A 21,004-nucleotide genomic window follows, 5' to 3' on the forward strand; every position below is an offset into this window, starting at 1 on the left:
AATGGGTGAAACTGCTATGCAATAGGAGTCTTATAACTGAATCATTGTAAAACAGGCATGTTGCTCTCCAAACTGATCCAGAATTACTGAGCTACATTAGTGTGCTATTGTCACTTTGATGTATTAAAGCACCTCTTTTGTTCAGAAAGGAATGACAGCAGCTCCCCGCTGGCTCTGTACCGCACTCCGAGTGCCCTGCATGAGAGCGAGCTGTCCCTGCACTGGGGCTGGGTGTGTTTGGTGTGGAGCGATGCAGACGTCTTTGCCTACGTCAAAGAGCTGGACAGCTTCGGCACAGCCTTCCTGATGGTGCTCAACTTGGGCAACAGCAGCACCAAGGACCTGACCGTCGCAGTCCTGGAGCTCCCAGGGAGACCAGCCTGGCTGACATCAGGACAGAGAGGAGAGAGAGGCTGGGCTGGAGGGTGTTTTTTATTTGAAACATACAGGTTAAAAAAATAAACAAGACACCAAAAAATATCTGCAACCTTAAATCTGAAATGTTATAAAAATAAAGTCGATTTTCATGTATCATCTTCTGCTATTGCTGCCAGTTCTGTCTTCAGTGCCTGTGCTGGGGCATTGTTCAGAATATCCCCCAAGTAAACCTCAGCCACCAGATTTCACTGAAGTACAAATCTATCTCCTCTTCCTTTTAAGGTGCTTCACATCAATCCCGAGTTCTTTGTACAGGAATGAAAACTGCCTGGCGGTCTAACAAATAAAGAAAAACAAATGCTAGATAAATCCAGATGCCTAATAGGTACAACCCTGCTCTTCAAGTCTCGGTATCATATGTGAATTGTGCTTACCTGACAAATCGATTCTTCCAAATCTGTTGGGCCAAAATGATCACTCCCTGGCTGAACATCTAAAATGAAGCTGGGCACAGGGTCCTTATCTGGAACAAGAAGCAGAATGTGCAAGATACATTAAGACCCAATCTGGTAAGAAGTGGAAGGTGTATGGCACCACAAAGACCTGCCTAGATCAGGCCGTCCCTCCAAACTGGATGACCGAGCAAGAAGGAGACTGATCAGAGAGGCTACCAAGAGACAATGGCAACTTTGCAAGTGTTACAGGCTTTTATGGCCAAGACTGGTCAAAGTGTGTATGTGACAACAATATTCCAAGCACTCCACAAATCTGGCCTGCATGGTAGGGTGGCAAGAAGGAAGCCATTACTCAAGAAAGCCCACCTTGAATCCCGTTTGAAGTATGCAAACCAACACAGAGGAGATTCTGTAACCATGTGGCAAAAAGTTTTGTGGTTTGACAAAACTAAAATTGAACTTTCTGGCCTAAATGCAAAGCACTATGTTTGGCACAAACCCCACACAGCACATCACCCAACGAACACCATCCCTACTGTGAAGCATGGTGGTGGCATCATCATGTTATTGGGCTGTGTCTCATCGGCAGGGACTGGGGTACTTGTCAGGATTGAAGGGAAAATGAATGGAGCAAAGTACAGAGAAGTCCTTGAGGAAAACCTGCTGCCCTCTGCAAGAAAGCTGACACTGGGACGGAAGTTCACCTTTCAGCATGACAACGACCGGAAGCACCCAGCCAAAGCTACACTGGAGTGGCTAAGGAACGAAAAGGTAAATGTTGGTAGAGTCCTATCCCAACAGACTCACAGCTGTAATTGCTGCCAAAGGTGCTTCCAACAAGTATTAACTCAGGGGGGTGGAGACTTACCCAATTATGATCTTTCAGATTTGTATTTTAAATATATAATTTTTTTCTCAATAAAAACTTTTTTCCCCTTAACAGTGTGGAGTATGGTGTGGAAATAAGTGGAAAATGACTTTATATAGGCACTATATACAGTGCCTTGCAAAAGTTTTCAGACCCCTGACCAATTCTCTCATATTACAATTACAAATGGTACACTGAAATTTCGTCCTGTTTGATATTTTATTTTTAAACACTGAAACTCAGAATCAAATATTGTAAGGTGACATTGGTTTTATGTTCTGAAATATTTTTAAGAAAAATAAAAACCTAAATATCTTGCTTGCATAAGTATTCAACCCCTGTGCTGTGGAAGCTCCCAGTTTGCACTGATGAAAGAAATTGCCCTAACGAGGACACAATTACCTTACCATTGGCCTCCACCTGTGAACCATTAAAGTTGCTGTCACATTTTCTGGATAAAACCCCCCACTGTTGAAGGATCATTGGTAAGGCTGTGAATCTGAAGGAAAATTAAGACCAAAGCGCATTCTACAGAAGTCAGAGATAAAGTAATACAAATGCATAGATTAGGGAAAGGGTACAAAATAATATCCAAGTGTTTGGATATCCTAGTGAGCACAGTTGGATCAATAATCAGGAAGTGGAAGCTGCATCACACCACCCAGGCACTGCCAAGAAAAGGCCGTCCCTCAAAACTCAGCACTCAAACAAGGAGACTTGTGAGAGAAACCACAGAAAGGCCAACAATCACTTTGAAGGAGCTACAGAGTTCAGTGGCTGGGAGTGGAGTAATGGTGCACCAGTCAACCATATCAAGAGCTCTGCATAACACTGGCCTGTATGGGAGGGTGGCAAGAAAGAAGCCATTACTCAAAAAGTACCATCTGAAAAGCACTGAAAGCTGAAAGACTTAAAGCTGTTATTGCAGCGAAAGGTGGCTCTACCAAATATTAATGTGTGTGGGTTGAATACTTATGCAAGCAAGATATTTCAGTTCTTTATTTTTCTTAAAAATATTTCCCAACATAAAACCAATGTCACCTTACAATAATTGATTTTGAGTTTAATTGTTTTAAAATAAAATATCAAACAGAACGAAATTTCAATATACTTGAATACTTTTGCAAGGCACTGTATAATGTAATGTGTGTGTGTGTGTGTATATATATATATATATATATAGAGAGAGAGAGAGAGAGAGAGGAGAGAGAGAGAGAGAGACGAGAGAGAGAGAGAGAGAGAGAGAGAGAGAGAGAGAGGGAAGAGAGATAGAGAGAGAGAGAGAGAGAAGAGAGAGAGAGAGAGAGAGAGAGAGAGAGAGAGAGAGAGAGAGAGAGAGAGAGAGAGAGAGAGAGAGCGAGAGATAGAGAGAGAGGGATAGAGAGAGAGATAGGGAGGGATAGAGAGAGAGAGAGAGAGATAGAGAGAGAGATCCTCTCTCTATCATTCTCTCTCGCTCTGTCTCTCTGAGAGATAGGAGAGAGGAGATAGAGAGAGAGAGAGAGAGAGACATCGGAGGGTCTCTCTCTTCTCTGTCTTTCTCCTCTCTATCTCTCTATCTCTCTCTCTAGAGAGAGAGAGAGAGAGAGAGAGAGAGAGTGAGAGAGAGCGAGAGAGAGACAGAGGAGAGAGAGACAGGGAGAGAGAGAGAGAGACAGAGGGAGAGAGACAGAGGGAGAGAGAGAGAGAGAGAGAGAGAGAGGATAGGAATACTAGATGGGCTTCAATGAGTTACAGGAGAATAATTCCTCCAGGGAGACCGTTAGGTGGAGTAGTTTATAAACTGTCACAGAAAACCGAGATGGAATTATTTTCCTTTAACTCACTGAAGCCCAGCTATTATTTTTTATAATACATGGATAGACAATAAACAGGTGTTAAGGTTCAAATTGCAACTGAATTTAATGAATAATAAGGTAAATTACGTCACTATTAAAAGAATCTGAAATATAATTTATTTTTCGGTCATATCTTATACAGATTGGTGTAAAAGGCACAGTTTTAATAAAATGTAGGTAAAACTAAGTAGACTAATATTTCAGCCAGTGCCTTTATCAATACAGTGATAAGTTTCTTATAAGTTTAACTTTATTTGACGAGTGTTTAGAAGTTTTGGTTGAAAAAATGAACACAACACAACACCCCTTTAATAAAAAGTATTTGGTAGATTTGGATGGAGATATGATCTCCTGTTTGTTAATTAGGTTGTTTTTGTGACTGGCAGTGCCTGTCACTCTCTACTTAGTGCTGCAGTCTCAGTGGTTAGTGAGAGCATGATGTTGCCTTACCTGTTTTGTTGTACTCACTAGCATGCACAGCTGCTGCTGCCCTCAGCCTGCTAATGTATTTCAACAGCCCTGGCAGTGGCACTCTCTGATCCCCCTCATAGGCGGTGATCAACATGGAGGGGTATCTCTGAAAGAAAACAGGAGTGCAGCGCTCTTATTGAGGCTCCATGAACACAGTCAGTACTTTCAAAAAATGAGTAATACGTGCCAATTTGGATCCAGAATAACCTGTTACTGAAAGCCTACTATCAAAAGTGTGTGCTACATATGGCAGGTGTTATACATTTCTGTGCAACCAAACCATGCCATCATAAAAACATATATTTTTTTATGGTATAGTGTTGGAGCATGTCCCTACGGCAGCCTAGAGCAATCTGCAGAGAGAGTGTTTACAGTACCTGTGCCCGGATGTTGTGAGAGGGACAGTAGCTCTCTATACTCTCGCGGTGCTCTTGGTTAGTTAGCGGATCACCCCACTCCTCCTGCTCCTCCACAGTCAGTGGCAGAGATGGGTCCTGCATCGTCCCGAGAACATCCAGGAAGGGGGCCTGGGCAGAGATATAGACATCAGCACACACACACACACACACACACACACACACACACACACACACAGACACTCTGAGGGCTCTCATAGGTCCTTCCCATATAGACCCGTCTCTATATCTCTAGTCGTGTGTGAGTGTTGGTTGAGGGGTTCTAGATCCAGGAAGGGGGTCTGGGGAGAGATACAGAGATCAGCACACACACACACACAGGCTCCTGAGAACATCCAAGAAGGGGGTCTGGGCAGAGATACAGCGATCAGCACACACACACACACAGGCTCCCGAGAACATCCAGGAAGGGGGCCTGGGCAGAGATACAGAGATCAGCATACACACACACACACACAGGCTCTAACACTGCCACAGATACGGTTTGGGGTCTATTTTTCTCTGCTCTTAAAGGAGTGCTAAGGTTTTAAAATCCATTTTCTTATCAGAACCCTTGTATCAGACCTTTTGGTTCTTTGCTGGCTTGTTTTTTATGCTTTAAATTTACGTAACGCAAATAATAATTTTTATGTAAAAAAAAATTACAATCCATGGTAAACTATGCATGGGAAAACTGCTATTAGCGTGCAAATTTACCATAGTGAACATTTACAAGGGGATGGTGGATGGCCCCTGCTTAGGGTTAATGTGATAGAAAGCTGGTGGAATGCACTGACTTGTAAGATGAGCGCGCGGAGCAGCTCTGGGCAGCGGTTACACAGTGCTCCGGCCAGGACTCCTCCAGCACTGCTGCCTGTGAGTGCAGTCAGCCCTGGCCGGGAGACCCCGAGCTGGAACAGATGCAGCACACAGGCCTGCAAGTCCTCCAGGCCCCTGTGCTTCTGAGTCAGGCGCCCCCGAGCATGCCAGCCCAGGCCCAGCTCTCCTCCACCTCTACACAACACAAAGAGAAGCAACCAGAGAACACAGTGATCAAGTGAATGCTGACATACCAGAGAAGTGCCCTCTAGTAACAAATAAGGTGAAACAAAAGCTTGACCAAAGGTTTTTTTTCCCCACATGCTATTCAATGTTAGCTCATAGTTAATGGCTTTATTAAACGATTCTTAGTAGTAAACTAAACAGTTGAGACTGTTTACACATTTAAGAAGGTGGCAGCCTCTTCTTCTTGGCACAAGTGTTTGTTAAATTAGCTGTTTAGCAAAGTATTTCTAGCAAGGTCAGGTTGAGCTTGATATCAATTAATGAACTAGCTCTACCTGACGTGACAGTAGGCTAATGTCCAGCCCTCGTCCAACAGCACCCTGCTCTCTGGTTTGAAGGCCATGTTCAGGTCCACTCCGTACGCTCCATACACGTGAACCAGGAGGGGGCTCCGGGGCAGCTCCTCTGCGGTGCGTCTGTGAATCACAGTCATCGGGACTGCAGTGCCATCCTGAGAAACGAGCAGAAACCCCTAAACTAGCACACCTGAAGAGCAGCATGGGAGCTTGCTGGAACTGCAGGCTTCTAACTACTGTAGCTTGCAGCTATTCTGTTAATATAGTGCATTTATCAACACATTATTTCCAACTCTTGCTATTACAGTAGGAAAGCCCTTTTAATTCCAATTGGGACATTTACAAATGGCAGCCACTTCCTAAAACAAGGTAAAACTGCAAGAAACAAAGCAGAGATGGAAAATAAAACTCCTACTGAATAACAGTTCCACCCATTCCAGGTTTTACTACGAGCTAGATTAGCCACAGTGTAAAAGTAAGCATCTCAGGTGTGTTCTTTTAAACTCGTAGTAAAACCAGGAATGGATCAAACTGCTATGCAACGGGAGTCTTATTTCCACACCCTGCTAAGTTCTGGCTAGCTCCTTCATCTTAGTGTCCTGTCTGATTGACTGCTTTAAAGTTCCTAAAACCAGAACACCAAACTGACTTTACAGAAGCAAGTTTGCTACATGTCTGGAGGTATCAATGCATGTAAATCAAATACCATGCTTTGTGCCTCTGTGCGTAAGGTCTGGTAGTCAGTTCTGCATGCCGTTGCCTGCGCCTCTTGTTGCTGGTAGAGTTGATCTTCATGCAGCGAATAGAAGAAAGCTCTCGGAGGCTGGACAGGAGAGGACAGCAGGAAGTGGAAGGTGTTGCTGCGGAGATGTGAGTTCAACCCTGCCTCTAGAGCACACGCCCACTGTGGCAGCTGAAAAGAGAGACTGGCATTAGCAATGAATGAATAGAAACAGTGCACACACATACAGAGGGTCTTCATGACAATGTGTGTGAAATAAACCAATTACCAGATTATACCCAAATGCACCCTATAACGCTGGGTAGGTTGGTATGATGTTAATCCAGGCCAGGGGACACTATAGAGTCCTGACTGGATTGTGGGCACAAGCACAGAGCACAGCTATTTTAATAGTCAGATGCTTCAGACCATACCTAGCCTACCCCCACAGTACCACATGTCATAGTGTCAGGTACTTCTATTTACCCCATGTTACAGCCGAGGCATGTCTACACAGCTCTTTGTCCTCCTCTCAACTAACACAGACTCAGTACAACCCAGCAGCTTGGGCAAAATAATTAAATATGTAACTTAAAGATAAATACAAACCTGAACAGTCTTTTCAGGTATCAGTCATCAGGTAAGAATTATCACAAAAATCACAATGTTGTTAAATCATGTTTTAATTCTCATTAAGGGTGAATTTCTCTCCACTGTGTAGTTCTCTCTCTATTTCATACACCCATTTTTTGTGAAAGCCATACCACTTCTCTCTGCCACAACAGAGGGGAGAATGAATTACATTTCCTTTGCCCTATTGACTACATGGAGATTATTTAACACCCCCTGGAATTTCTTTATGGACAAGCTCAGCAAATGCGGGTTGTATAGAGGAAGAGAACGACAGGAACAAAACATCTTGATGTCTTATCCCTTTTATCTGATAAGAATAAATCAAGAACGCTTTTGCAGTTCTAAAGGTTGCTAAAGGTTTTATGATAGTAACTAAGCTGTTCTGTCAGCTGGGTACACACTGTACTGGTAAGGTTACATCATGTACTATTAATGCTTTAGCATAATCTGACACATTGTTAATTGCGATTACGTGCACACTGTGAATCTGTATTGTTGATAGCAGGGGCCTAGGGTTAGCGACCTCGTCTGGTGCAAAATAAATAAACAAAATAAAATCCTGTTCAGTTTCAAGGACAGCATCCTGCATAGTAATGTTGGGAGCACTGTATCTAAGCTCCTGCATGGTAATGTTGGGTGCACTGCACTGTATCTAAGCTCCTGCATGGTAATGGTGGGTGCACTGCACTGTATCTAAGCTCCTGCATGGTAATGTTGGGTGCTCTGCACTGTATCTAAGCTCCTGCATGGTAATGTTGGGTGCACTGCATGGTAATGTTGGGTGCACTGTATCTAAGCTCCTGCATGGTAATGTTGGGTGCACTGCACTGTATCTAAGCTCCTGCATGGTAATGGTGGGTGCACTGCACTGTATCTAAGCTCCTGCATGGTAATGTTGGGTGCACTGCACTGTATCTAAGCTCCTGCATGGTAATGTTGGGTGCTCTGCACTGTATCTAAGCTCCTGCATAGTAATGTTGGATGCACTGTATCTAAGCTCCTGCATGGTAATGTTGGGTGCACTGCACTGTATCTAAGCTCCTGCATGGTAATGTTGGGTGCACTGCACTGTATCTAAGCTCCTGCATGGTAATGTTGGGTGCACTGCACTGTATCTAAGCTCCTGCATGGTAATGTTGGGTGCACTGCACTGTATCTAAGCTCCTGCATGGTAATGTTGGGTGCACTGCACTGTATCTAAGCTCCTGCATGGTAATGTTGGGTGCACTGCACTGTATCTAAGCTCCTGCATGGTAATGTTGGGTGCACTGCACTGTATCTAAGCTCCTGCATGGTAATGTTGGGTGCACTGTATCTAAGCTCCTGCATGGTAATGTTGGGTGCACTGCACTGTATCTAAGCTCCTGCATGGTAATGTTGGGTGCACTGTATCTAAGCTCCTGCATGGTAATGTTGGGTGCACTGCACTGTATCTAAGCTCCTGCATGGTAATGTTGGGTGCACTGCACTGTATCTAAGCTCCTGCATGGTAATGTTGGGTGCACTGCACTGTATCTAAGCTCCTGCATGGTAATGTTGGGTGTATCTAAGCTCCTGCACTGTGTATCTAAGCTCCTGCATGGTAATGTTGGGTGCACTGCACTGTATCTAAGCTCCTGCATGGTAATGTTGGGTGCACTGCACTGTATCTAAGCTCCTGCATGGTAATGTTGGGTGCACTGCACTGTATCTAAGCTCCTGCATGGTAATGTTGGGTGCACTGCACTGTATCTAAGCTCCTGCATGGTAATGTTGGGTGCACTGCACTGTATCTAAGCTCCTGCATGGTAATGTTGGGTGCACTGTCCTGCATGGTAATGTTGCACTGTATCTAAGCTCCTGCATGGTAATGTTGGGTGCACTGCTAAGCTCTGCATAATCTAAGCTCCTGCATGGTAATGTTGGGTGCACTGCACTGTATCTAAGCTCCTGCATGGTAATGTTGGGTGCACTGCACTGTATCTAAGCTCCTGCATGGTAATGTTGGGTGCACTGCACTGTATCTAAGCTCCTGCATGGTAATGTTGGGTGCACTGCACTGTATCTAAGCTCCTGCATGGTAATGTTGGGTGCACTGCACTGTATCTAAGCTCCTGCACTGTATCTAAGCTCCTGCATGGTAATGTTGGGTGCTCTGCACTGTATCTAAGCTCCTGCATGGTAATGTTGGGTGCACTGCACTGTATCTAAGCTCCTGCATGGTAATGTTGGGTGCACTGCACTGTATCTAAGCTCCTGCATCTAATGCTCCTGCATGGTAATGTTGGGTAATGTTGGGTGCACTGTATCTAAGCTCCTGCATGGTAATGTTGGGTGCACTGCACTGTATCTAAGCTCCTGCATGGTAATGTTGGGTGCACTGTACTGTATCTAAGCTCCTGCATGGTAATGTTGGGTGCACTGCACTGTATCTAAGCTCCTGCATGGTAATGTTGGGTGCACTGTATCTAAGCTCCTGCATGGTAATGTTGGGTGCACTGCACTGTATCTAAGCTCCTGCATGGTAATGTTGGGTGCACTGCTCCTGCACTGTATCTAAGCTCCTGCATGGTAATGTTGGGTGCACTGCACTGTATCTAAGCTCCTGCATGGTAATGTTGGGTGCACTGCACTGTATCTAAGCTCCTGCATGGTAATGTTGGGTGCACTGTATCTAAGCTCCTGCATGGTAATGTTGGGTGCACTGCACTGTATCTAAGCTCCTGCATGGTAATGTTGGGTGCACTGCACTGTATCTAAGCTCCTGCATGGTAATGTTGGGTGCACTGCACTGTATCTAAGCTCCTGCATGGTAATGTTGGGTGCACTGCACTGTATCTAAGCTCCTGCATGGTAATGTTGGGTGCACTGCACTGTATCTAAGCTCCTGCATGGTAATGTTGGGTGCACTGCACTATATCTAAGCTCCTGCATGGTAATGTTGGGTGCACTGGGTGCACTGTATCTAAGCTCCTGCATGGTAATGTTGGGTGCACTGCACTGTATCTAAGCTCCTGCATGGTAATGTTGGGTGCACTGTGTATCTAAGCTCCTGCATGGTAATGTTGGGTGCACTGCACTGTATCTAAGCTCCTGCATGGTAATGTTGGGTGCACTATCTAAGCTCCTGCATGGTAATGTTGGGTGCACTGCACTGTATCTAAGCTCCTGCATGGTAATGTTGGGTGCTCTGCACTGTATCTAAGCTCCTGCATGGTAATGTTGGGTGCACTGTATCTAAGCTCCTGCATGGTAATGTTGGGTGCACTGCACTGTATCTAAGCTCCTGCATGGTAATGTTGGGTGCACTAAGCTCCTGCATGGTAATGTTGGGTGCACTGCACTGTATCTAAGCTCCTGCATGGTAATGTTGGGTGCACTGCACTGTATCTAAGCTCCTGCATGGTAATGTTGGGTGCACTGCACTGTATCTAAGCTCCTGCATGGTAATGTTGGGTGCACTGCACTGTATCTAAGCTCCTGCATGGTAATGTTGGGTGCACTGCACTGTATCTAAGCTCCTGCATGGTAATGTTGGGTGCACTGCACTGTATCTAAGCTCCTGCATGGTAATGTTGGGTGCACTGCACTGTATCTAAGCTCCTGCATGGTAATGTTGGGTGCACTGCACTGTATCTAAGCTCCTGCATGGTAATGTTGGGTGCACTGCACTGTATCTAAGCTCCTGCATGGTAATGTTGGGTGCACTGCACTGTATCTAAGCTCCTGCATGGTAATGTTGGGTGCACTGCACTGTATCTAAGCTCCTGCATGGTAATGTTGGGTGCACTGCACTGTATCTAAGCTCCTGCATGGTAATGTTGGGTGCACTGCACTGTATCTAAGCTCCTGCATGGTAATGTTGGGTGCACTGCACTGTATCTAAGCTCCTGCATGGTAATGTTGGGTGCACTGCACTGTATCTAAGCTCCTGCATGGTAATGTTGGGTGCACTGCACTGTATCTAAGCTCCTGCATGGTAATGTTGGGTGCACTGCACTGTATCTAAGCTCCTGCATGGTAATGTTGGGTGCACTGCACTGTATCTAAGCTCCTGCATGGTAATGTTGGGTGCACTGCACTGTATCTAAGCTCCTGCATGGTAATGTTGGGTGCACTGCACTGTATCTAAGCTCCTGCATGGTAATGTTGGGTGCACTGCACTGTATCTAAGCTCCTGCATGGTAATGTTGGGTGCACTGCACTGTATCTAAGCTCCTGCATGGTAATGTTGGGTGCACTGCACTGTATCTAAGCTCCTGCATGGTAATGTTGGGTGCACTGCACTGTATCTAAGCTCCTGCATGGTAATGTTGGGTGCACTGCACTATCTAAGCTCCTGCATGGTAATGTTGGGTGCACTGCACTGTATCTAAGCTCCTGCATGGTAATGTTGGGTGCACTGCACTGTATCTAAGCTCCTGCATGGTAATGTTGGGTGCACTGCACTGTATCTAAGCTCCTGCATGGTAATGTTGGGTGTATCTAAGCTCCTGCATGGTAATGTTGGGTGCACTGCACTGTATCTAAGCTCCTGCATGGTAATGTTGGGTGCACTGCACTGTATCTAAGCTCCTGCATGGTAATGTTGGGTGCACTGCACTGTATCTAAGCTCCTGCATGGTAATGTTGGGTGCACTGCACTGTATCTAAGCTCCTGCATGGTAATGTTGGGTGCACTGCACTGTATCTAAGCTCCTGCATGGTAATGTTGGGTGCACTGCACTGTATCTAAGCTCCTGCATGGTAATGTTGGGTGCACTGCACTGTATCTAAGCTCCTGCATGGTAATGTTGGGTGCACTGTATCTAAGCTCCTGCATGGTAATGTTGGGTGCACTGCACTGTATCTAAGCTCCTGCATGGTAATGTTGGGTGCACTGCACTGTATCTAAGCTCCTGCATGGTAATGTTGGGTGCACTGCACTGTATCTAAGCTCCTGCATGGTAATGTTGGGTGCACTGCACTGTATCTAAGCTCCTGCATGGTAATGTTGGGTGCACTGCACTGTATCTAAGCTCCTGCATGGTAATGTTGGGTGCTCTGCACTGTATCTAAGCTCCTGCATGGTAATGTTGGGTGCACTGTATCTGAGCTCCTGCATGGTAATGTTTGGTGTACTGCACTGTATCTAGTCTGACAATGCAGATGTGTAAACAGATAAAAAGCATGGTCAAATATTTCTTATCTAAACCCCTATAATAAGTGGCACCTTGCTCGATCAAGCTCACATCCAAAATCCCAATCTGTAATTATGAAGGAAAGCATGCCCTAATCACAGAGGAAGCGTGACTCATGTTTACACTGTAGATAATCTGAGCTGTTGAGCAGAAATAACTGGCCAGTAAACTTGAGTTGTAGGAGACAAGAATCGTTTTATTTCACAATTCCAGATCTATATAACAGTGAGGACTTTTTGCCTGGACTTCCTGGTTGTATTTGCAACAAACCCACAGGTTGAGAATTCAATGTGTTGCTTTTGATATGGGAACAGGTTTTAATTTAGTGACAGCTAGCAGAGACTAGCGGAATATCTCTGTCATTCCCTTTCATTGAGATTCCAAATCCTGTCCAGTATAAATATGAAAAAAAATTCACAAAGGCTCAGATTAACAGCACAGCATAGCAGGCAGACAGAGTGGAATTAGCACTGACTTTGAAAAGGGAAAGACCACACTTTTACTAAATCTAGAGTCTTATAGATATATATTGGAGACAAACACCTGCATCGCTAGTATAAAACAAACTTGTGTTCAGCAATCTCATTTCTACAGCCCGGATATTATATTATGGTATATGAAAGTTTACTTACGGGTCGATACACATAATACAGAATTGTAGAAAGTAAGCGTGTTGCTGAATGTGTTGTGTTCAAAGTAAAGAAATAGAGTGGCCCTTGTTACAAGGTCCTTGGTAGGTTAATCCTGCTGAGATTTCTGTTATTTAAACTACAAAAGGCAAAACGGTGGTAAATTTCGAACTGCAGTCTCCCTGTGTATATAAATAGGGACAGGGCATTACTGTATCTCATTGGATCCGTCATGTAAAACTATCTTTCACAAAGCACGGATCCCAGTCAGTGCTGCCCAGCCTGCTAGGTGACAGTGTCTGCAGACCCCTACCTCGACAGTTGAGACCTGCGTCGGCTCATCAAGGGGGATGATGTCTAGATAGAGTTGTGTGCGGCCCCTCATGGCCATCACGCAGTGCTTTTGAAACAGCTCCATGTCAATCAGTCTGGTGTTCACAGCCGGTTGGTACAGGAGCTGCCAGTGCTTCAGCGCCGGGGAGATCAGGGGGGCTCTCATCAGCTGACAGGAGGAGAGAGGTCATTCAAACCCAAGTGTCAGAGTGACTGTATCTTCAAGCAATTGGGCTTAACTATCTACTGCAAGCTCTGTAGCCAAGTGGCCAGTATGTGTCTTACGCTCAAGTCAGTATTATTAAACCACTTGGAGGAGATCCGTTACAACTGGATGACCAATATGCTAATCAGTCGATGCAAATAAAAAAAAAAGCTATAGAAAGTCAGACGGTGTAGGCTGTAGGAGCAGTGCTGGTACTGTACAGTATGCATCATTATCCTGTACCAATGCTGTGTCTTCCCTTTCAAAACAGCCTGAAGACAGCAAGCGTTTTTATTAAATGTTGTGCTGAACAATACAATTTGTTTGGGTGAGTCCAGTATTTATACCGTCTTGACCATCGTCTACCTTGTCACAGGGATGCCCTGTTAGCACTGTGCTCTTTAGGCATTGAGACACTCTTTCAGAGGGAGGGGCACACACTAAGATACAAGCATGGAGTCTAGGGAGGGCTGCTCACCTGGTATTCACGTGCTGGCCCCGCGTTGGTGAGGATGTACAGCTGGCCCTCGTTGTGCTCTACATGATAGATCAGCCCTGCAGTGCGAGGCTGTACCAGCACAGGGGGGAGGAGAGGGCTCCTGCACTCAACCAGGTGCACCTCCGAGCAGCTCTTGCTGTTGCAGTTAATAGTGAGGAACCTCTTGTCCTTGGAGCTCATCACCTCCACAAAGAACCTGCAAGTGCACAGGGGGAAACAATCAGCAAGCAAATGTGATGCACAGGAAGTCATTACAAGAGAGGTGCAGTAATTAACACCCAGGCAATCATGCACCGACTCATCTCATTCCACCTATTGTACAGGAGTACCACTCCAAGATGTGTTACCAATGACCGGATGCCAACACTTTTTGCTTCATCTAACTGCAGTGCCTGGAGTTATCCAAGCAGACAGGTTGCTTTAAGTGATCGTCTGCTGGAAAAGATCCATGCAAACATAGAGGGGGAAAACAATGCATCTTAACCTGTTCTGAGCACATTCACAGCATGGGCCTGTCTGCTCAGAATCCTGCACAGTCTTGGTTGTTTTACACAATTCAGTATCTCAAAGCAGGACTGGGATCGAGGCAGGGAAGCTTGTCCAGCCCTAAATGTATAGACCAAGCTCTATTCAGAGTAAAATACAAAATGAAGGCGCAGTAACTGCAGACTTACAAACAGCACTAAAAAGCAGACAAGCCCTTCTTTCCCGCACTGCCTGAACGTTCAAAGTCTGTTAGGACTCAACTGGGGTTCAATGCAGGGCTTTACCTCGGGTCCTGATCCTCACACACTAGGGTCTGTTAGAACTCAACTGGGGTTCAATGCAGGGCTTTACCTCGGGTCCTGCTCTTCACACACTAGGGTCTGTTAGAACTCAACTGGGGTTCAATGCAGGGCTTTACCTCGGGTCCTGATCTTCACACACTAGGGTCTGTTAGAACTCAACTGGGGTTCAATGCAGGGCTTTACCTTGCTTTACCTAGGGTCTGGGTCCTGATCTTCACACACTAGGGTCTGTTAGAAATGCAGGGCTCAACTGGGGTTCAATGCAGGGGCTTTACCTCGGGTCCTGCTCTTCACACACTAGGGTCTGTTAGAACTCAACTGGGGTTCAATGCAGGGCTTTACCTCGGGTCCTGCTCTTCACACACTAGGGTCTGTTAGAACTCAACTGGGGTTCAATGCAGGGCTTTACCTCGGGTCCTGCTCTTCACACACTAGGGTCTGTTAGAACTCAACTGGGGTTCAATGCAGGGCTTTACCTCGGGTCCTGCTCTTCACACACTAGGGTCTGTTAGAACTCAACTGGGGTTCAATGCAGGGCTTTACCTCGGGTCCTGCTCTTCACACACTAGGGTCTGTTAGAACTCAACTGGGGTTCAATGCAGGGCTTTACCTCGGGTCCTGCTCTTCACACACTAGGGTCTGTTAGGACTCAACTGGGGTTCAATGCAGGGCTTTACCTCGGGTCCTGCTCTTCATACACTAGGGTTCTCCGCGGCTGCTCCTCTCCAAAGACTAAAGAGTAAACCTGAAGGCTCTGGAGGTTCTTCTGGCTTGTGTAAAATAAAATGTTGTCTGTGGCCCACTCTGTAGAAAAAGAAGACAATTAAAAACACAGTACTACCAATTTATGTGAAGTTGTGCTGCCATTCTAATGTATTTTTCTCTGGACAAACTGATTGGTTTGTGTCATATGCACTTTTCCTGGCACAATGAAGTGCAGCATACCGAGACAGTTACAGGTGAATGTGTGCGAGTGGTAAAACGTTACTAACATGTTAATAATAATAAGAACTTTATTACTGTTTTTCAACAACCCCCTTTACAAACAATTTCCATTGCAAAGTTACGGAAGCCTACAGATACTAAAATAAAGCCACGCCACCTGCCACAATGCATCAGCGTTCTGCAATATTTGAATAGTATCGTAATTAGAGTTCAACATGAACTCCAACACTGAGCACCCTTACCAAAGCTGAATACTGGAGTCTGAATGTGAGTCACTGCAGGAGTGCTCCCCAGCCTCACCACAGCAAAGCCAGCCTCCTCGGACCGGCCACTCTTCACTGTGGCTGCCAAGTACTTCTCCTGTGGGGAGAGTCTGACACGCTGGAACGAGGCCTCCGCGGGGTTCGCCCAGGCCACATCTTCCAGAGACAGCAGGACCTGGGGCTCTCCCCGATCTGGGACAGCAAGGGACAGGACACAGTCTGGTGAGGAGAAACCACTTCATCTACTCCTGGTTTTACTATGAGTTTAAGTGTTAAGACACATGTGTTACCTACACACTGGCTAATCAAGCTTGTTGTAAAACCTGGAATGGAGGAAGCTGCTATGCAATAGAAGTCTTATTTCCATCTCTGAACCATATGAATCCCACTGTTCTCAACACACTTAGGTTAGAAATGTACTGCACTGCAGCATGATGTCTTCTCGTGCTCACACGTTTCCCATGTTCTTATGTACGTGGGTGTAAATGGCCTGACTGAAACTTCTGAAGCAAAACCAATCTTCTGGCCCGAAGCTTTGGGGTTGAACATGCTCTCAAATGCATTCTGAGCCATTTTAGACCACTTTTAGAAGCAGATTTGAACCTGACTGAAAAAGAAATTCAGAAATTACAACTTGTCATTTTACCAGATAGAGCAACCTGATAAATCACACACAAGCTAGTTAACAAACATAGTTTTTGAAATGTTAGCAATCAAACCATTTCACATAATATATACATTTTACAAAACCTCAGCTGCAAAAATAATACATAATCACTGCTTATTTCAATCAGATGCCGTAAATACAGGAATCACACAGTTTTCCTGATACAAATTTCACGAACTTTCCAAGAACCACTGACAATTTTCAAAGACCTAATTTAAGGAGTTTTACATTTAACAACCAACTGTAAAAATACAGCTTTTGCATTACAGTTTATTTATCTGTATAACAACCAAAATTATACTCCCTTTTCAAGCTCTGGACCAGTAAACTTTCTTATTCAGTGACACAGAGTCGGTTTTGGTACCTAAAGGTGAGTGTTTCATTCTAAAAGCAATACAACAAGTCAGTGCTTTCATCAATGCGAGAAGCAATAGTCCAAGAATTTTGTACCTCAATCACAGATGTCTAACTGTTAAAAAGTCGGGGGCAAACTGAAGAACTAACTGCGCTGAGTGTAGAGAGGCAAATGCATTCTTCAAGGGCTGACAGTGCGCAGAACGACGGGGAGAATATAAGCAAATGTTTTCATTATCCTACAATATAAGCAATGTTTTCATTATCCTACAATTTCAGGAAAGTGCCTTTAAGTTGACACTGGCTTCAAAAGAAAGACTGCGACTGTCGTTTTATATAACAAATGAGCTACTTGACTTGAAAAACACCTTAAGCAAATTCGTATTTGGTTTGATTGAATGAATAGTACACAACAAGCTTTAATATTATGCAACGTGAGATGAAAATTAATTTCAATAAAGAACAGCAAGTTTTTAATGAAAAAAACACACTAGTCCACTTTACTAAAGTAAAAAGGTGCTTCTGTTGTTTTGAAATCCGACTGATTCAGATTATTACTAGCGCTTAACAGTAGCAATATTTTATTTAGTTTTTAAACTCGTTCACGGCCCAACAGCAACATGAACCTAACTAACTTCCTTATTTAAAAAATAAATAAATAAATATAATAAGAATAAGAATAATAAGAATAAGAATAATAATAGTCTGGTTCTCTCTTGCCTTTTTTCATTGCATAGAATTTAATTAAGAGAGAATAAAACTAACTACCTAGACTATATTTAATTAATCATTTTTTGTTGTCTCCACAAACATCTGCTGTTGCATTCAGCTATGGGTCAAACCACTGTTCATGAGAGGGCATTTTATTATGTTTTTTTTTATTTTTTTTTATCAATGTCGAACTTCTGGCATCTTCTTAATGAGTTTCCGTTTTTTTTTATTACATTTTAAACCGCTTAACGGCAAAACCATAACAAAACATAGAACAACAGTGTGTATACACTGAACAAAATAGATTGCCTCCCCTGTGCACTATGGGTTAGTCGCCTATGGTCTCAATCAAGTTACAAAAATCAAGTACGTGTGAAAACATTTTACAGTCTCCCCAATTTTGGACATGGCCATTTTGACAGAATTCCCTCTACAGATGGAAAACTAGACACATACCTGAAACTACAGCAGGTTACCGTTAGCTAGACACATACCTGAAACTACAGCAGGCTACCGTTAGCTAGACACATACCTGAAACTACAGCAGGTTACCGTTAGCTAGACACATACCTGAAACTACAGCAGGTTACCGTTAGCTAGACACATACCTGAAACTACAGCAGGTTACCGTTAGCTAGACACATACCTGAAACTACAGCAGGTTACCGTTAGCTAGACACATACCTGAAACTACAGCAGGTTACCGTTAGCTAGACACATACCTGAAACTACAGCAGGTTACCGTTAGCTAGACACATACCTGAAACTACAGCAGGTTACCGTTAGCTAGACACATACCTGAAACTACAGCAGGTTACCGTTAGCTAGACACATACCTGAAACTACAGCAGGCTACCGTTAGCTAGACACATACCTGAAACTACAGCAGGTTACCGTTAGCTAGACACATACCTGAAACTACAGCAGGCTACCGTTAGCTAGACACATACCTGAAACTACAGCAGGTTACCGTTAGCTAGACACATACCTGAAACTACAGCAGGTTACCGTTAACTAGACACATACCTGAAACTACAGCAGGTTACCGTTAACTAGACACATACATGAAACTATAGCCTGTTACCGTTAGCTAAGCTCCTCCGATAAATGCAGCCACCCTCTTCGAAGTATACATGGTTTCTTCCATGCACCTGCAAGCATAACAAAGAGTTGACCAAATGGAAACTGACTTCTACCAAACATATGTATCAAAAACACTGATTACCAATTTCTGTTCTATGGCACTGCTCCTATAATGTGTTGAAATTGGGATTTTCAGTGAGACACCTGACTATGGAATAGTAATTGTGCTATTATTTTACAAAGCAAAATACTCGCCAGTCACCACCAAGAGGCTGTGTACAGTGAGGAAATGAGTTTGTTTTTATTGTTAATGCCATTTCATCCTTCATGTGACAAATGTCATTTTTCCCAGTAATGCCAGTGGAATCCTTCAATTCAGGTCAGAGCTGCTCCCCCCCCCCACAACAGAAGTGCACTGTGGCCCAAGTGGCTTTCTACCCATCCTGCACGCACTTACTCACCACTGGCCTTTCTGCCGCGTCTGCAAACTGTGCGTGGGCTGTTCTTACTTTCATTCTAAAGATTGCCTCCAGAGTTCTGTACTTCTGCAACTGGGATTTAAAATCTTCTGGCACAGAATGCAGGATATCCTGATAAAAATAAAGAAAACACAAAATAAAAGGAAAGGCACCTGTGTTTGAGGGTATTGCGAGTGATGAAGCCTTGCCCTCCAGTAGGGCTGACTGCAGTATTGCGAGTGGCCCTGATAAAGCCTTGCCCTCCAGTAGGGCTGACTGCAGTATTGCGAGTGGCCCTGATGAAGCCTTGCCCTCCAGAAGGGCTGACTGCAGTATTGCGAGTGGCCCTGATGAAGCCTTGCCCTCCAGTAGGGCTGACTGCAGTATTGCGAGTGGCCCTGATGAAGCCTTGCCCTCCAGAAGGGCTGACTGCAGTATTGCGAGTGGCCCTGATGAAGCCTTGCCCTCCAGTAGGGCTGACTGCAGTATTGCGAGTGGCCCTGATAAAGCCTTGCCCTCCAGTAGGGCTGACTGCAGTATTGCGAGTGGCCCTGATGAAGCCTTGCCCTCCAGTAGGGCTGACTGCAGTATTGCGAGTGGCCCTGATGAAGCCTTGCCCTCCAGGAGGGCTGACTGCAGTATTGCGAGTGGCCCTGATGAAGCCTTGCCCTCCAGTAGGGCTGACTGCAGTATTGCGAGTGGCCCTGATAAAGCCTTGCCCTCCAGTAGGGCTGACTGCAGTATTGCGAGTGGCCCTGATGAAGCCTTGCCCTCCAGGAGGGCTGACTGCAGTATTGCGAGTGGCCCTGATGAAGCCTTGCCCTCCAGGAGGGCTGACTGCAGTATTGCGAGTGGTCCTGATGAAGCCTTGCCCTCCAGGAGGGCTGACTGCAGTATTGCGAGTGGTCCTGATGAAACCCTGCCCTACAGTAGGGCTGACTGCAGTCTTTCCGTTGAATAGGCACTAGGTCCGGTTGCCTACACACCAGTTTTGACGGTACATTCCAAATAATAATAATAATAATAATAATAATAATAATAATAATAATAATACCGTTTTTAACATCCTGTATTCTGGTGTTTTTTTTTTTTTCTACTTCTAAATGCTATACATTATTTCTAAAGTTTCTAGATTGTTGTCATAGTGATTATTAATAGTTTAATTTCTTACCTGATTGTAGTACTTTGGTACCACGCATTGTTGTGGACTGCCAGATACTCTACAGTTTGGACTGTGAATTTGCGCTTTTCTTGCCTTACAAACAGCTGCAGTTACCTTAGTGTGGTACCTCGCCCAGTGGCAAGTGTCAATTCTCAAAGCGCACCTCAGAGCAGTTAACATCGCAACAGCAGTGTTACATCACCCTTTCAGTTTTCATGAAAGCAACATTTCACCTACAGAAATTAGAAATTCAGCCAGTGCATAACTACAGCAAGAAATGACAAAATCTGGCCATTTAATCACACATATGTGCTACTTTGTAAATCTGGGTGTCAATAATAATAATAATAATAATAATAATAATAATAATAATAATAATAAAAAAACACCAAAACATACTGCACTGCGAATTATAAACTACAGTTCTAAAAGGCACGAAATGAAATCAGAGCAAAGCACACAGGCGCTGCCAGGATTTAGTTTGTCTAAACGCGTTACACAGATTGCATGCTGCCTCGCTTTACCTACATTTAAACAATCCAGATCTGTTTCGATAAAGAAATAAATAAATCAATAAATAATCCCGGCGCTTTGAGATGGCGTAGGACAGGCTAAACTAATCAACACC

At 44.5% G+C, this 21,004-nt stretch overlaps 1 protein-coding gene across 3 annotated transcripts; it reads right to left on the reverse strand.

The window, feature by feature from the left end:
• Nucleotides 1-421: 421 nt before the first annotated feature.
• prepl (prolyl endopeptidase like) lies at nucleotides 422-20,989 on the reverse strand. 3 transcript variants are annotated; one of them, XM_041251727.1, is made up of 15 exons: nucleotides 20,905-20,989; nucleotides 20,386-20,609; nucleotides 19,218-19,346; nucleotides 18,758-18,824; nucleotides 15,921-16,133; nucleotides 15,411-15,537; nucleotides 13,925-14,141; nucleotides 13,222-13,410; nucleotides 6,473-6,679; nucleotides 5,746-5,921; nucleotides 5,203-5,419; nucleotides 4,388-4,537; nucleotides 3,990-4,116; nucleotides 813-901; nucleotides 422-714 (listed from the first exon to the last, which is right to left on the reverse strand). In XM_041251727.1, the coding sequence occupies exons 2-15, from the start codon at nucleotides 20,554-20,556 to the stop codon at nucleotides 640-642; spliced, it is 2,154 nt and encodes a 717-aa protein (XP_041107661.1). In that variant the 5' UTR covers nucleotides 20,557-20,609; nucleotides 20,905-20,989; the 3' UTR covers nucleotides 422-639. The 3 variants fall into 3 exon arrangements, with proteins under 3 accessions (XP_041107661.1, XP_041107662.1, XP_041107663.1); XM_041251728.1 differs by lacking the exon at nucleotides 20,386-20,609 and having other exon boundaries at nucleotides 20,905-20,983; XM_041251729.1 differs by lacking the exons at nucleotides 422-714; nucleotides 813-901; nucleotides 3,990-4,116; nucleotides 4,388-4,537; nucleotides 20,905-20,989 and adding an exon at nucleotides 4,731-4,841 and having other exon boundaries at nucleotides 20,386-20,892.
• Between the last annotated feature and the right edge of the window lie 15 nt (nucleotides 20,990-21,004).

Source organism: Polyodon spathula, chromosome 6 (assembly GCF_017654505.1).
Source record: "Polyodon spathula isolate WHYD16114869_AA chromosome 6, ASM1765450v1, whole genome shotgun sequence".
NCBI lineage: Eukaryota > Metazoa > Chordata > Actinopteri > Acipenseriformes > Polyodontidae > Polyodon > Polyodon spathula.

Bases quoted from the DNA above. Each gene is read 5' to 3' on its own strand.
- prepl (XM_041251727.1), bottom strand. From the start codon at position 20,556: ATGTTAACTGCTCTGAGGTGCGCTTTGAGAATTGACACTTGCCACTGG. The intron at 18,825-19,217 runs GTGAGTAAGTGC...TTATGCTTGCAG, and splicing joins ACGCGGCAGAAAGGCCAGTG to GTGCATGGAAGAAACCATGT. The intron at 6,680-13,221 runs GTAGGGGTCTGC...CTCTCTTTTCAG, and splicing joins CGCAGGTCTCAACTGTCGAG to CTGCCACAGTGGGCGTGTGC.